This window comes from Ranitomeya imitator, chromosome 3 (assembly GCF_032444005.1).
Source record: "Ranitomeya imitator isolate aRanImi1 chromosome 3, aRanImi1.pri, whole genome shotgun sequence".
NCBI lineage: Eukaryota > Metazoa > Chordata > Amphibia > Anura > Dendrobatidae > Ranitomeya > Ranitomeya imitator.
Genome location: NC_091284.1, coordinates 463,162,734 through 463,180,182, shown reverse-complemented (window position 1 = coordinate 463,180,182; position 17,449 = coordinate 463,162,734). Strand labels below are relative to the sequence as shown.

The window sequence follows — 17,449 nt, the reverse complement described above, 5'->3', positions numbered from 1 at the left end:
AGTAAAGAGTAAAAACACAGAAAAATGGCGGCCGCACAACCATCCCCGTTATTAAAAATGAGGGGACCCTAAAAAAAATGACACTAGGTTCCCCTATTTTTAATAAAAACACAGAAAAATGGCGGTCCCACAAACATCCCTGTCTTCTTCATCCAGTGTATGCAGCCCCTTTCAGAGACCAAAGCTCCATATACTGGATCATTAACCACTGCCGGGTATCATGCTGTGCATCGCGAGACCCAACTGCTGTGAACTGTAGTGACTAGAGTTGAGCGACTTTTACTTTTTTAGGATCGTTTCGGGTTTCGCGAAACCCGACTTTCTCAAAAGTCGGGTCGGGTGAAATCGGCCGATTATCGCGAAAAGTCGGGGGTCGGCCGAAACACGAAACTCAATGCAAGTCAATGGGGAATCAAAGTCGGCAGTGAGTGGAGGACAGGAAAACACCTACAGTGACCATTTTAATGGCAAAAACATCCATTCTTGTTACTGAAGCTTGTCAATCTTAATGTACCTTATAATAAGAGTTAGGTATTGGAAATTGGGGGTCATTTGGCTAAAGTTGTGGGGGGTAGGGCTGGTTCAAGTATTTAGTGGGCCCAGGAAATGTGGACCACGTCACGGCAGTGGAGCAGGGAGAGGTAAGTATTTCAACTTTGTAAGTGCTGTGATCCTGAGCAAGCAGGGGGGGCCCAATCGTTGGCATTGGCACTGCCACAGGGCCCCTCAAAGTACGGCGGTGTGTTTGCACGGCGGGGGCGCCTCCCACCGGCAGCGACACTTTTGCGTACTATGAGGGGCCTTGTGCCAGTGACGTTGCCAACGAGTATTCCCCCCTCCCCTACCTGATGAAGGAACCTGCACTTTATTCGGACTCCCATGACAGCACACGAGAGAGGGGATCCGCCCTTAAGGAACAGGAAACCTACAGATACAAAAGGGCGGCACCTCTCCCCATGCATCAGTTGGTTTCCTGTTCCTGAAGGGACTGGATGCCTACAGAATCTACAGGAGTCCAAGCCGGCCGGACCGATTCTGGTGGCGAGGGGGTCTCCCACTTCGGCCGGTGCGGGTACCTGATGTAGTCACGGTGGCCCTGGCAGGGCGGCACGGCGGTGACTAGGCAGCGAGGAGCGGTCGCCAGGGGGTGTACAGGGCCACTGTATTTGACTATATTTTCTGTGGCAGAAAATGAAAGACAGATGCCACAGACAGGACTGGCAGTGAGGCAGATTTGCCAATCTTAACCCCTTTCTGCCATTAGACGTACTATTGCGTCCATGTGGGGTGGGCTTTACTTCCCAAGGACGCAATAGTACGTCATATGCGATCGGCAGCGCTCACGGGGGGAGCGCCGCCGATCGCGGCCGGGTGTCAGCTGTTTATCGCAGCTGACATCCGGCACTATGTGCCAGGAGCGGTCACGGACCGCCCCCGGCACATTAACCCCCGGCACACCGCGATCAAAGATGATCGCGATGTGCCGGCGGTACAGGGAAGCACCGCGCAGGGAGGGGGCTCCCTGCGGGCTTCCCTGAGCCCCCCGCAGCAACGCGATGTGATCGCGTTGCTGCGAGGGTCTCACCTCCCTCCCTGCTCCCTCCAGCCCCGGATCCAAGATGGCCGCGGATCCGGGTCCTGCAGGGAGGGAGGTGGCTTCACAGAGCCTGCTCAGAGCAGGCACTGTGAAGCAGCCTGCACTCCTATCAGATCAGTGATCTGACAGAGTGCTGTGCAAACTGTCAGATCACTGATCTGTGATGTCCCCCCCTGGGACAAAGTAAAAAAGTAAAAAAAAAAATTTCAAATGTGTAAAAAAAAATAAAAAAAAATATTCCAAAATAATGAAAAAAAAATAAAAATATTATTCCCATAAATACATTTCTTTATCTAAATAAAAAAAACAAAACAATAAAAGTACACATATTTAGTATCGCCGCGTCCGTAACGGCCCGACCTATAAAACTGGCCCACTAGTTAACCCCTTCAGTAAACACCGTAAGAAAAAAAAAAAAAAACGAGGCAAAAAACAACGCTTGATAATCATACCGCCGAACAAAAAGTGGAATAACACGCGATCAAAAAGACAGATATAACTAACCATGGTACCGCTGAAAACGTCATCTTGTCCCGCAAAAAACGAGCCGCCATACAGCATCATCAGCAAAAAAATAAAAAAGTTATAGTCCTGAGAATAAAGCGATGCAAAAATAATTATTTTTTCTATAAAATAGTTTTTATCGTATAAAAGCGCCAAAACATAAAAAAATGATATAAATGAGGTGTCGCTGTAATCGTACTGACCCGAAGAATAAAACTGCTTCATCAATTTTACCAAACGCGGAACGGTATAAACGCCTCCCCCAAAAGAAATTCATGAATAGCTGGTTTTTGGTCATTCTGCCTCACAAAAATCGGAATAAAAAGCGATCAAAAAATGTCACGTGCCCGAAAATGTTACCAATAAAAACATCAACTCGTCCCGCAAAAACCAAGACCTCACATGACTCTGTGGACCAGAATATAGAAAAATTATAGCTCTCAAAATGTGGTAACGCAAAAAATATTTTTTGCAATAAAAAGCGTCTTTCAGTGTGTGACGGCTGCCAATCATAAAAATCCGCTAAAAAACCCGCTATAAAAGTAAATCAAACCCCCCTTCATCACCCCCTTAGTTAGGGAAAAATTAAAAAAATGTATTTATTTCCATTTTCCCATTAGGGCTAGAGTTAGGGCTAGGGTTAGGGCTAGGGTTAGGGCTAGGGTTAGGGCTAGGGCTAGGGCTAGGGTTAGGGCTAGGGTTAGGGCTAGGGTTAGGGCTAGGGTTAGGGCTAGGGTTAGGGCTAGGGTTAGGGTTAGGGTTAGGGCTAGGGTTAGGGTTAGGGCTAGGGTTAGGGCTAGGGCTAGGGTTAGGGTTAGGGCTAGGGTTAGGGCTAGGGTTAGGGCTAGGGCTACAGTTTGGGTTGGGGCTAAAGTTACAGTTAGGGTTTAGATTACATTTACGGTTGGGAATAGGGTTGGGATTAGGGTTAGGGGTGTGTCAGGGTTAGAGGAGTGGTTAGGGTTACTGTTGGGATTAGGGTTAGGGATGTGTTTGGATTAGGGTTTCAGTTATAATTGGGGGGTTTCCACTGTTTAGGCACATCAGGGGCTCTCCAAACGCGACATGGCGTCCGATCTCAATTCCAGCCAATTCTGCGTTGAAAAAGTAAAACAGTGCTTCTTCCCTTCCGAGCTCTCCCGTGTGCCCAAGCAGGGGTTTACCCCAACATATGGGGTATCAGCGTACTCAGGACAAATAGGATAACAACTTTTGGGGTCCAATTTCTCCTGCTACCCTTGGGAAAATACAAAACTCGGGGCTAAAACATATTTTTTGTGGGAAAAAAAAAAAGATTTTTTATTTTCACGGCTCTGCGTTATAAACTGTAGTGAAACACTTGGGGGTTCAAAGTTCTCACAACACATCTAGATTAGTTCCCTGGGGGGTCTAGTTTCCAATATGGGGTCACTTGTGGGGGGTTTCTACTGTTTAGGTACATTAGGGGTTCTGCAAACGCAATGTGACGTCTGCAGACCATTCCATCTAAGTCTGCATTCCAAATGGCGCTCCTTCCCTTCCGAGCTCTGCCATGCGCTCAAACGTTGGTTTCCCCCAACATACGGGGTATCAGCGTACTCAGGACAAATTGGACAACAACTTTTGGGGTCGAATTTCTCCTCTTACCCTCGGGAAAATACAAAACTGGGGGCTAAAAAATAATTTTGGGGGGAAAGATTTTTTTTTTTAATTTTCACGGCTCTGCGTTACAAACTGTAGTGAAACACTTGGGGGTTCAAAGCTATCACAACACATCTAGATGAGTTCCTTAGGGGGTCTAGTTTCCAAAATGGTGTCACTTGTGGGAGGTTTCTACTGTTTAGGTACATTAGGGGCTCTGCAAATGCAATGTGACACCTGCAGACCATTCCATCTAAGTCCTCATTCCAAATGGAGCTCCTTCCCTTCCGAGCCCTCCCATGCGCCCAAACAGTGGTTCCCCCCCCACATATGGGGTATCAGCGCACTCAGGACAAATTGGACAACAAATTGTGGGGTCGAATTTCTCCTTTTACCCTCGGAAAAATACAAAACTGGGGGCTAAAAAATAATTTTTGTGGGAAAAAATTTTTGTTTTATTTTTACGGCTCTCCATTATAAACTTCTGTGAAGCCCTTGGTGGGTCAAAGCGCTCAGCACACATCTAGATAAGTTCCTAAGGGGGTCTACTTTCCAAAATGGTGTCACTTGTGGGGGGTTTCTACTGTTTAGGTACATTAGGGGCTCTGCAAACGCAATGTGACACCTGCAGACCATTCCATCTAAGTCTGCATTCAAATGGCACTCCTTCCCTTCTGAGCCCTCCCATGTGCCCAAACAGTGGTTCCCCCCACATATGGTGTATCATCGCACTCAGGACAAATTGGGCAACAAATTTTGGGGTCCAATTTCTCCTGTTACCCTCAGGAAAATACAAAACTGGGGGCTAAAAAAATAATTTTTGTGGGAAAAAAATTTTGTTTTATTTTTACGGCTCTGCATTATAAACTTCTGTGAAGCACTTGGTGGGTCAAAGTGCTCACCACACCTCTAGATAAGTTCCTTAGGGGGTCTACTTTCCAAAATGGTGTCATTTGTGGGGGGTTTCAATGTTTAGGCACATCAGTGGCTCTTCAAACGCAACATGGCGTCCCATCTCAATTCCTGTCAATTTTGCTTTGAAAAGTCAAACGGCGCTCCTTCCCTTCCGAGCTCTCCCATCCACCCAAACAGTGGTTTACCCCCACATATGGGGTATCCGCGTACTCAGGACAAATTGTACAACAACTTTTGGGGTCCAATTTCTTCTCTTACCCTTGGGAAAATAAAAAATTGGGGGCAAAAAGATAATTTTTGTGAAAAAATATGATTTTTTATTTTTACGGTTCTACATTATAAACTTCTGTGAAGCACTTGGTGGGTCAAAGTGCTCACCACACCTCTAGATAAGTTCCTTAGGGGGTCTACTTTCCAAAATGGTGTCACTTGTGGGGGGTTTCAATGTTTAGGCACATCAGTGGCTCTTCAAACGCAACATGACGTCCCATCTCAATTCCTGTCAATTTTGCATTGAAAAGTCAAACGGCGCTCCTTCCCTTCCGAGCTCTCCCATCCGCCCAAACAGTGGTTTACCCCCACATATGGGCTATCAGCGTACTCAGGACAAATTGTACAACAACTTTTGGGGTCCAATTTCTTCTCTTACCCTTGGGAAAATAAAAAATTGGGGGCGAAAAGATAATTTTTGTGAAAAAATATGTTTTTTTATTTTTACGGTTCTACATTATAAACTTCTGTGAAGCACTTGTTGGGTCAAAGTGCTCACCACACCTCTAGATAAGTTCCTTAGGGGGTCTACTTTCCAAAATGGTGTCACTTGTGGGGGGTTTCAATGTTTAGCCACATCAGGGGCTCTCCAAACGAAACATGGCGTCCCATCTCAATTCCAGTCAATTTTGCATTGAAAAGTCAAATGGCACTCCTTCGCTTCCGAGCTCTGCCATGCGCCCAAACAGTGGTTTACCCCCACATGTGGGGTATTGGCATACTCAGGACAAATTGTACAACAATGTTTGGGGTCCATTTTCTCCTGTTACCCTTGGTAAAATAAAACAAATTGGAGCTGAACTACATTTTTTGTGAAAAAAAGTTAAATGTTCATTTTTATTTAAACATTCAAAAAATTCCTGTGAAGCACCAGAAGGGTTAATAAACTTCTTGAATATGGTTTTGAGCACCTTGAGGGGTGTAGTTTTTAGAATGGTGTCACACTTGGGTATTTTCTATCATATAGACCCCTCAAAATGACTTCAAATGAGATGTGGTCCCTAAAATAAAATGGTGTTGTAGAAATGAGAAATTGCTGGTCAACTTTTAACCCTTATAACTCCCTAACAAAAAAAAATTTTGGTTCCAAAATTGTGCTGATGTAAAGTAGACATGTGGGAAATGTTACTTATTAAGTATTTTGTGTGACATATCTCTGTGATATAATTGCATAAAAATTCAAAGTTGGAAAATTGCGAAATTTTCATAATTTTCGCCAAATTTCCGTTTTTTTCACAAATAAACGCAGGTACTATCAAATAATTTTTACCATTGTCATGAAGTACAATATGTCACGAGAAAACAATGTCAGAATCACCAGGATCCATTGAAGCGTTCCAGAGTTATAACCTCATAAAGGGACAGTGGTCAGAATTGTAAAAATTGGCCCGGTCATTAACGTGCAAACCACCCTTGGGGGTAAAGGGGTTAATCTCCCACTTGTTTTATTTTTTTTTCTATGGGAGAATTGTGAAGAAATCAGGGCCACTGTATTTGAGTATATTTTCTGTGGCAGAAAATGAAAGACAGATGCCACAGACAGGACTGGCAGAGATGCAGATTTGCCAATCTTAATCTCCCACTTGTTTTTTTTTTATGGGAGAATTGTGAAGATATCTGGGCCACTGTATTTGAGTATATTTTCTGTGGCAGAAAATGAATGACAGATGCCACAGACAGGACTGGCAATGAGGCAGATTTGCCAATCTTAATCTCCCACTTGTTTTATTTTTTTTTTAATGGTAGAATTGTGAAGAAATCAGGGCCACTGTATTTGAGTATATTTTCTGTGGCAGAAAATGAAAGACAGATACCACAGACAGGAATGGAACAGATGCAGATTTGCCAATCTTAATCTCCCACTTGTTATCAAGATGTGAAAACAATTAATCCAATCTGTAAATGCCGTAGCGAAAAAAATCAAAACTTAAATATTACATTTTTGGTTGGTTGCCGCAACATTGCATTAAAATGCAATAATGGGTGATCAAAAGATCGTACCTGCACCAATATTGTATCATTAAAAACATCAGCTCGGCACACAAAAAATAAGCTCTCACTCTACGAACTCATAATGACCTGGAGAATTATAATGGCAGGACAGTTTTAATATTTGGTGAATATGGTAAAAAAAAATTAAATTAAAATTAAAAAAAAAAACAGTTGTAGAATTGCAATTTTTTGTAATTTCACCGCACTTGGAATTTTGTTCCCGTTTTCCAGTACATGATATGGTAAAACAAATGATTTAGTTCAAAAGTACAACTCGTCCTACAAAAAACAAGCCCTCACATGGCCATATGGACAAAACAATAAAAAAAAGTTATGGCTTTGGGAATTATTGGAGTGAAAAACAGAAACGCAAAGATGAAAAAGGGCTGTGGCTTTAAGGGGTTAAATAGTGCCACTACACCGATCTTCTCCCAGCATTGACTGCTGTAAAACTCTGGAACATTTGTTTTGTGATTTCTCTCCAGAACACAGGACATAACAGCTGATATTCCCCTCTGTTACATTTATAATAACTCTACTTTTTTCCTGTCTAGCGTGTCCTGTCTCACTGCAGCTTCCTGGAGCTCACACTATCAGTCAGTTCTTTTGCTTTGAGCTTTTCAATATCATGCATAGACATATCTGGGATGGCCTAGCTGTATAATCTTTTCCACATCAGTCGCTGTTCTGCTAAAATACCCATCTGTTATCTCCTCTATCAACAAACAAGCAGAAGTAGTGAATGCATTACGAAAGATAATGCTCATGTTTGTTCACATTTAAGCTAACTAATTAAACATTTGGGGAAAATCTATAAAAGAGAAGTATTTCATATGTGGATAAAGTGCTTGCATCTAAATAAGGTTCTAAAATGACACGTCAAATATCAATATGAAGAAGGTAATTTGCACTGCTTTCTCACTGAAATAACTTACTGTTTATCAGGCAAAACATACAGATTGACTTAATAAATCGATTTAATTTTTTTTCTACTGTATCAATATTTTCTGTCCATATGTCTTGTATAAAGACCAACAACTTGATATATAGAATATGTAACTCACGCAATAAATATTTAAATATTGCAGTTTTTTACATGGCAGCTTAACTTAAACTTGTTAAGTCCTTATGCAAAATCTCCAACAGGACATTTAAATATCACTGTATTTTAACAGCATTGGTTCTCATATTGAGCAGATAGACTTTTGAGCCTCTTTGTGCTCCAGGGCCAGGGTGCAGGCTCCAGGGATTTTTGTAGTGACTTATGACTCATGCAGGAAAAAGAGATGATCTGTTTCTACATAAAATATAGAAGGACTCAGCTAGTTTGTTTTTAACTTCATGATGTCATAGATCTCACGGAAAAGAGAAGAATTTATGGGTAGAAAGGCAAAATGAGCAATTGTAAGGGAACAGTGCTATACAATATGATGACTGCAATGTATTAAGAGGATACACATTTTGATGAGAGTGCTACTTTAACAGCTATACATTTGCACCACTGTTTTGCTCCTTTTTTAACTTTTACTTTTGAAAGCAAAGTCTAAAAATTAGTTTACAGCGTAAACATAATAATTAAGTAGTTAATTAATTACCAGCTTATTATAAGATCGAGATTCACTCATAGTTCAATTGTTATGGAGACAGTGGTGGACAACTATATCAATCTTTCTTTAAGGCGATCCTGTCAGCAGTATTTTGTTCAGTAAACTACAGACACTGTCAGGTTGGCTCTGTTATTCTGATTAAAATGATACTTCAGGTGGAGAAATCTGTCCTGTGGTTCTTAAGTAATCTGCATTTTTAATTTTCAGTTAATAAGATTCTGGTGCTTCTGGGTGGGCCTGTGGGGGGCTTTATGTGGTGCTCTGCTTAGATATTCATCTGTATGGCTTATGACAGGTTATGGATCCTTCAGTGACCTGCCTCCTATTTTACATAACACATTTAAAATTGTGGGGCTAGGAAAAACAAGTTTACATTCAGCAAAATGGCGGTGGCGCCCGAGCAGTAGCATGTATCACATAATACAGATAATATTGTAGGAAATATTTTTTTTCACTTTATCAAAATGGCGCTGGCACATGCACAGTAGCAGCTACCATGTTCTGTAGACTTCCTGTTTCTACATAGAGCAGACAAAAGAGAAGAATTTACTGGGTAGAAAGGCAAAATGAGCAATTGTAAGTACACAGTGCTATATAATATGATGATTGCAATATAATAAGAGAGAAAAAAATTAATTAACATAGCTTAATTATTGAGTGCTAGGAAAACAATATTCAGGGTATTTTCACATGCTCCAGAATTTTTTTCTGACATTTTTGCAACTGAAAATTGATTCCATGTGTCATAATGAATTTTTTAAAGCACCACTCCATGGATTTCTTAAAGTGTAGAAGTGGTGCTTCCAATTTAAGTTCTCTGACCCTTGCAATATATTTACCAGCTGCCGTTTTCAGTTCTTCCTGGTGCTGCTCTGGTCCCATACCACTATCTTGTGACTGCAACTTCATTCTCGCTCTCATAGATCTACATTGAGTTGTGACTTTTGAATCACCTAGCAAATACTTGAGTGATCCAGCAGGTCACACACTGCTGGAGATTGACTAAAGCGGTGCTGGTAACAAATGAAGAAGATAGCTGGCAAGTATAATACTAAGTGCAGGAGACTTTGATTAGTAACACCACTCCATTGTTGTCATAAAGAAAACACTGGAATGATGCTTTAAGGTCTCAATGAGATCAATGGGACAGTGGCAGAGTTTTCTGCAACAAATGTGAATATATTCTTAAAGGGAACCTGTCAGCAGGATTGTGCCCAGTAACCTATAGACACTGTCAGGTCAGCACCGTTACTCTCCTCCTGATGCGACTGCAGAGGCGGTGAAATGCGCGTCGAGGTTGGCTGGTGGTCCACACATCTTGGTTGCATAATGACTGCAGGTAATTTATGGCTATACTGAGGTAGCTCTTTTGACATGGTATACTATTGTTTTGCAGGTTAAAATTCGCATTGCAGCTTTATAGCTGAGCACTTTATAAGCATGTTCTATTTGATGGGCATACATCATTGGAGTTCATCACAACCTATGTGCTTCTGCTCATAACTATTATTAGTGCATATTTTATAGTTGAGCAGTGCACAATGTTGCTGCATGTTACTATGGTCAGAGCAACCATTTTTGTACCAATTTAGGAGACAGCTGTATGTAGAATTTTTATTGATACTTTTTTCTGTTGTCTCTAAAGTGGATATGATGTGTTATTTAAACATGGAATTGTTATAGATCTGTGGCCCTATCTTTTTTCATGATTTGCAGCCAGTCCCTTTAACTATGTGATACTACTTTGTATGTACTTTTTACATTTTTGCAGATTATATTCATGATATTGTCATTTTATATACTGTATGTATTTATTTGTTGTTATTAATAAAATTGCACTTTAGATCACATTATTCCTTCATTTTTCTCTACTGGCTTATGGCGCCGTTACAGTGATTAAAATTATACCTTTGTTGATGAATTCCGTCTTGTGGTTGTTGTTTAATCTTTATTTGCAGTTTTGTGTTAATGATATGCTCGTGTTTCTGGGCTGCCTGTGGGGGGTCTTCATGTGGTGCTCTGCTTAGGAATTCATGCGTATGGCTTCTGACAGGTCACTGATCCCTCAATGACCTGTCCCTAGTTTACATAATGAATATTATATATATCTTGGAAAAAAAAAACTTTTAGGAATATCAGGAAAACAGCAAAGAAATTAAACATAAACACATTACATATGCGATTATGCTACAACACAAGCGCTATCCCTGGCACCTGGCTGTAATAATGTTTTTTTTTCTTCCAAGATATACATAATATTAATTTTGTAAACTAAGGGGCATGTCACTGAGGAATCCGTGACCTGTCAGAAGCCATACTGTTGAATACTTAAGCAGAGCACCACCTAAATAACAACCCATAGCCACAGACCCGCCCTGGAGCACGAGCATATCATTAACTGAAAACCGAAAGGAAAGATTAAACAACCACAAGACGGATTTCATCAATCAAGGTATCATTTTAATCAGTATAACGGCGTCGACCTGACACTGTCCGTAGGTTACTGTGCACAATCCTGCTGACAGGTTCCCTTTAACACGTAGATTAGATTCTAAGCTAGTGTAATAGTCATGGCTAGCTATTATAATGGTATTTATTATCTAGCTGTACGGCGCTTTTGCTCTTGCAGTGCCTAAGATTCAGTGCCCTTCTGGATAATATAGCTTAGGTGCACACGTCTCTGTTAAAAAACAAATTATGGGTAAAAGTGGGTAAAAAATGACATGAAATGTGACCTTTCCCTTACAAGAGGTGAGGTAATCCGTTTTTATGTAGCGTTTCTTTATATTCTAATATCCAGTAAGTGTTTTTGTTCTTCTTGGCTTATCTGAGCATACATGCATAGAGTATTTTTTTTTTCCTTGGCTTACATATAGCAAATGAGAATGGAAGCCTGTGGGTTGAATGCTAAGCAATCACTGCCATCCAGAGAGATTATGTTCAGTGCTGTAAAGGGATAATGTTCAATCATGCAACAACTGCCTTTAGGCCTTTAGTGCCCCCAGCAGCACAAACATAACCCTCTGGGAAATACTGTAGAGAGCAAAAAATGATCAGCTTGGCAGAATGAGAGAAATGCTAATCTAAGCTCCTGTTGACATCTGCAGTGGTAAATGAGGCATATATGTACTGCTTTACATTCTAATGTATTTTATACTTTGCATCTTCTCTTAAAATGAAACAGTGCTCATTACAGTCTGATGTAGAGAAGCTCTGACTGCATCTCATTGCATTTAATAACTTACTGATATTAAATGCTCTATCTAAATCAATTAAAAAATGATAATTATGTTCAGTGCTTTTAGAGACTTCAAGCTTTAAGGTACCTTCACACATAACGATTTCATTAACGATATCGTTGCTTTTTGTGACGTAGCAACGATATAGTTAACGAAATCGTTAAGCGTGACAGCGACAAACGATCAGGCCCCTGCTGGGAGATCGTTGGTTGCTGGGTATGATCAGGACTTTTTTTAATCGCTGATCACCCGCTGTCATCGCTGAATCGGTGTGTGTGACGCCGATCCAGCGATGTGTTCACTGGTAACCAGGGTAAATATCGGGTAAATATCAGGGTAAATATCGGGCCGCGGGATGCCGCGCGTGCGCATTAGAGATCGCGGCGGCCATTTTCCTGAAGCCCCGTGCAGCAGAGCACTCGATCTGCGCACGCGCGGCCCCAGGAAAATGGCCGCCCCCACCGACGAAAGGGATGACAGCGCAGATCGCGCGCTGCTTGTTCACGTGCCCACAGTGGATTAGTCACTTCAACAGGCGCACACCACTACGCCACCAACGTAAAGCTGAGGAAGAACCAGCGCTGTGAACACGCCCTCCCGACCTGACCAGCCTGATTGACAGGCGAAAACGGCGACTTTGGTAAGTTATTTCTCAGCATAGGTGGGGAATTGGGGTACACTACATACACTATAGTAACACACAGCGCAGGTCCTATTTAACAGTATTTATATCTCAATCTCAAAAAACGGGGTGACAGGTTCCCTTTAAGTTACTTTTTTTTTTTACCCAACAATATTATATGCATTATATGATACATGCTACTGCGCAGGCGCCATCACCAGTGCCATTTTGCTGAATGCAAATTTTTTTCTAACCCCACAATACCACAATATTATATGCATTATGTAAAATAAGGTGCATGTCACAGAGGGATCAGTGACCTGTCATAAGACATACAGATGAATATGTAAGCAGAGACCACATAAAGACACACCTACAGGCCCGCACGAGAAGCTTACTAACTGAAATCTACAAACAAAAATTAAACAACCACAAGACGGATTGACGGATTTCATCAACCAATTTATCATTTTAATCACTATAACAGCAATAACTGCTGAGAAAACGCTGAAAGAAGTGATGTGCTGCAGTTTTAAAAAAATGCAGTTTTCCAATACAGTCAAGAAAAAAAACAATGTTTGTGCATGAGATTTCTGAAATCTCATTGCTTTTGCTGGTACTGTAAAACCCAACTTAAAATTTGCATTAAAAAACGAAGCATGTGTGAACATGGCCTAAATATCTAATGTAATTTGACAAAAATGGGTAGTTATATTGATTGATTATTTTTTAATTAGATCCATTTAAGCAAATTTTTATCCAGTCTCCAACTTGAAGTTGATGATAATGAACCCCTGACATGTGAATCTCAAAGTAGGCTGAGATAGACAGAGACAGTGCGATCCCCCACCTGTTGGAAACAGCTGACTGAGAACTGTCACCTCAGGCATGGCAGCTCCAGATCCAGCAGCTCCACAAGGTTGGCCCGAACTATTTGCAAAGGTGTCCAGATTGCCTTACCAATGACAATTATGATGGTGGATTCAGTGTGGATTCTAGCTTATAAAGTGGGTGAGTCTGAAGGGTCATTAGCATGCCCAGAATCTGCTGCTTGTTTATGTCAATCCACTGGTTTATTGGCATGACAATCCCAGACAGCTCCTTTATTTTTATTGTTAATTGTGCTCCATGCACAATTTTGGGTAGCTTTGCACTTATTTTCTGACCTTTTTATGTCATTTTACTCCACTCCAAGAGCCATAAGTTTTTAATATATTTGTTACTGTTTCCATGTGAATTCTGTTTTTGGGTGACAAATCGGATTTTACATGTAACATATTGATAAATGATTCATTTTTTTCAAGGTTATGGGGGGGGTAATTTGGAATATATATGACTTCTTGATAACTTTCCATTCAGTTTTTTTTAGCAGTGATGAACAAAAACAATAATTTTGAGTTGTTTATTATTATTATTACAATATATTTTTATATATTTTTTAAAGCATTCCTTACAATTTAAAGGAGTTGTCTGGCCTTCGGGTAAGTGTGTAGTCACTCTATCTTGAATTGTGAATCCTCACATCACGCACACTGCATGTGCCGACACCGTGTTCAGGCAGTCATGTGACCACAAGTATGCGATTTGCATACTTACAGCTGCATTCTGGCTAAATGTGTTATGCCTCACTCAGTACCTTTGCACTAGTCGGCACGTGACCACATGTATGCATATCACACATTTTCAATCACACGCCTGCCGCTACTGGTACACAGTGCGAGAATTCACAAGTCTGCATTAACATAGAGTGACTGCAGACTTGAAGCTAAGGCCAGACAACCCCTTTAACGTTTTGGTCAGTATGGTTGTAGTGATTACAATTATGTGCACCTTTTATTATTTATATTTTTACATAATAAGGCTTTTCTTAATGAAGAAGCGGAAATGTTTTTTTTTGCTTTATCGTTATTAAAACCTTATCACACTTTTGACATTATAGCTTATGTAGCCATTAGAAAATGACAGGATGCTGACAATGTGTCAGAAATTTTCCATGTTGCCAAAATGGTTTCAGTGCTGCATAGTTTGAGATACAATCTTACTGAGCTCATTATGTGAGGTAGTGACACATGTATTTAACAGTTAACAAAATTGTAAAGTATTAAAGGGCATATCCGGCTAACTGATGCAACTACCTGTCTCTTGTACCTAGCACCCTTCATTGATCACTCCTGCCAGAGCTTCAGCTACTCCCTGTTAAAACAGCAGTTCATCTGCATGTTGACAGGGCAGGATTACTGGTCTCATGCTCATTGACAGCTGGCTTCCTCCAATTAGGCAGCGGAAGGCCTGCTGTCAATCAGCATGACATTAGTAGTCCTGTCAATAGGAAGACAAGCTGCTGCTCTGTTAACAGAGAGCAGCTGAATGTCTGGCAGGAACGGCCAATGACTGGCTCCGGGTACAACAGACAGGTAGCTGCCTCTGTTAGCAACTACTGTACATCCTTTTTTTTTCAAGTAAAATATAAAGTGTATTAAAAAGTTTTGTTATTTTCAACTTTTAAACACTAAGGGGAGCAACTGCTGACATTTGTCATGAAATCTAGTGTAATGCTAGCTTGCTTTACGACTGCAATAAATATGGGCAGGATGTGGGCAGGATCTGCTTGCATGTGTCTGATGTCACTCCTCCCTCTCAATGTTATCTTTTTGCCTTTCTCAGAATTGTGTAATGACGATCCCCATCCAGTGCACACAGCCAGTAAGACAATGGAACCTAAAGAGGGTGGCCATCTTTTTAAACCCGGACCTTGGTGTCGCCACATTAGGAAGATCTGTATCAGCAATGAAGCAAATATCAAGAAGCAAGCCAGTAATAAAGTAAGAGTTTGTAAAATTATGTACAATACATGAGCTATATAAGAACACGACTAACTTATATTCAAGTATCTGCAGATGCAGCCACACAACTTGACGTATATATCTTTTAATTGCATTATATTCAAAAAGTTTATGAACTGTTGCAGTTGGTTTAATCCGCACCACTCTCAGCACTTTGAACTCGATAGCAGCATTTAGGGGTTTAATCGCAGCATTTCAGGAGCAGGCAGAGGGAAGAAAGCCCCTCTGCCCTTAGATTGAAGACCCTGCGAGGTCCTGATTGTTGCCATGGTGACCTGATGTCATCATGACAACATCTGGGTCACCAGAGCTAGCAGAGTTGCTTGACCATGCTCAGAGCATGATGAAGCAAGTTTGACTGTCAGTACAGCGCTGACTGTTTGCATAGTGTAGGGATGCTCCTGCATCCTTATACTATACAAGTGATCAGCCGGCAAAAAATGAAAGTCTCATAGTGGGACAAAGTAAAAAAAAAAAAAAAAAAATAATAAAAACAAGAAATAAAAAAATAAGAAAAAATCTAAGTTTATTGTATCCATGAACAAACATTTTTATGAAAAAAATATAAACAATAGAAGTACACATATTTATTATCATCGTGTCTGGACCAACCCGACCTATAAAACTGTCCCACTAGGTAACCCCTGTAGTGAACACCATAAAAAAGGCAAAAAACAATGCTTTATCATCATACCGCCAAACAAAAAGTGGAATAAAATGCAATAAAAAAACAAATATAAATAAACATGATACCGCTGAAAACAACATCTTGTCTCACAAAAAAACAAGTCATCATGTAGCTCCATTAGCAGAAAAATTAAAAAATCTATAGCTCTCTGAATAAAGTGATGCAAAAATAACTATTTTTTTCTATAAAATTGTTTTTATTGTGTAAAAGCGCCAAAACTTAAAAAAATCTATATAAATGTGGTATCACTATGATCGGACTGACCCAAAGAATAGAGCTTATTTATCAATTTTACCACACGCAGAACGGCATAAAAAAAATTGCTGATTTTTGTTCAGTCTGCCTCCCAAAAATTGGAATGGAAAACAATCAAAAAATGTCATATGTCTGAAAATGGTACCAACAAAAACATCAACTCATCCTTAAAAGAAAGCCCTCACATGACTCTATCAGCCAAAATATGGAAAAATTATAGCTTCCAAAATATAGTGATGTAAAAACTAGTTTTTGCAATAAAAAGCATCTTTTAGTGTGTCAAACATAAAAATCCGATATAAATCTGGTACCACTGTAATCGCAACAACCTAAAGAATAAAGTCACCATATCACTTATACCACATGAGGAACTGCGTAAAAAATAAATAAAAACAATTCTTCATCTGCTGTTGATTTTTTCATTCTGCTTCCCAAAGATAGCAGTAAGGCTTGGAACACATTTATCCTGAGCTCTGCGCTCAGCGCTTACATCGGGGTTTCCATGTAAAAATTTAAAATACGTGATTCAGATGGAACCCCATAGGAAGATTCATTATAATAAGGGAGATGGAGGAACTGTGGACGCTATAGGAACTGTGATCCACTGGTGACTGCCTTTTTAGGCTTGCATAAAAGCGCAGTCCACCATAGTTTTGTGCACTTTTGAAAAGAACGACACCGCTGAACAGAGGCCAGACTGAGCCCAGAGTAACTGTGCTGCCTCGTTATAGTGAATGGATCCCTCTAGGGTTTCATCTGAATCACATCCCTCAGAGAAATAGATGGAAACCCCAATGTAAGTGATCAGCGTGATGTGATCTTAAACATTATGTAAAATATTTCTAACAAAAGCTTCAGCTCAATCCACAAAAAGCAAGGTCCCACTCAGGTCAGTGATCTGTTTCTGGAAATGTAGGGGTTTCCACGTTATTGGTAGTACAAAGACTCTGGAAAAAACAAAATGGTTCTTCAGCCTCTAAAAGAAATTCAGCAAATTCTGCGCTCCCAAATCTAAATGCCCTCACTCCCTTCTAAGCCCCACAGTGTGCCTAAACTACATATTATGTCCACATTTTTGGCATTTCTGAAGAGATGAGCCAGCCTAATTTATGAGTGCTTGTCTCTAGAAGCATGAGCTGGGGTTAATGTAGTGGTGACTATAAGGTAATAGTCACTACAACGGCAGTTAGCAATATTCACTCGGCAACATTCATTGCTGCTTGTTTATAGAAAACACCCATGGAGTCAAAATCGTCACTACACCTGTAGATATATTCCTAAAGGGGTATATTTTCTA

General features: G+C 40.5%; 1 protein-coding gene across 1 annotated transcript in view; it reads left to right on the top strand.

Annotated features, from left to right (window-relative positions):
• Positions 1-17,449, top strand: part of LOC138671660 (uncharacterized) — a 967,572-nt gene that overhangs the window by 890,473 nt on the left and 59,650 nt on the right. Inside the window, exon 97 of the mRNA XM_069759831.1 lies at positions 15,031-15,188. Coding sequence (XP_069615932.1) covers positions 15,031-15,188 — 158 coding nt within the window. The remainder of the gene's footprint in view (positions 1-15,030; positions 15,189-17,449) is intronic.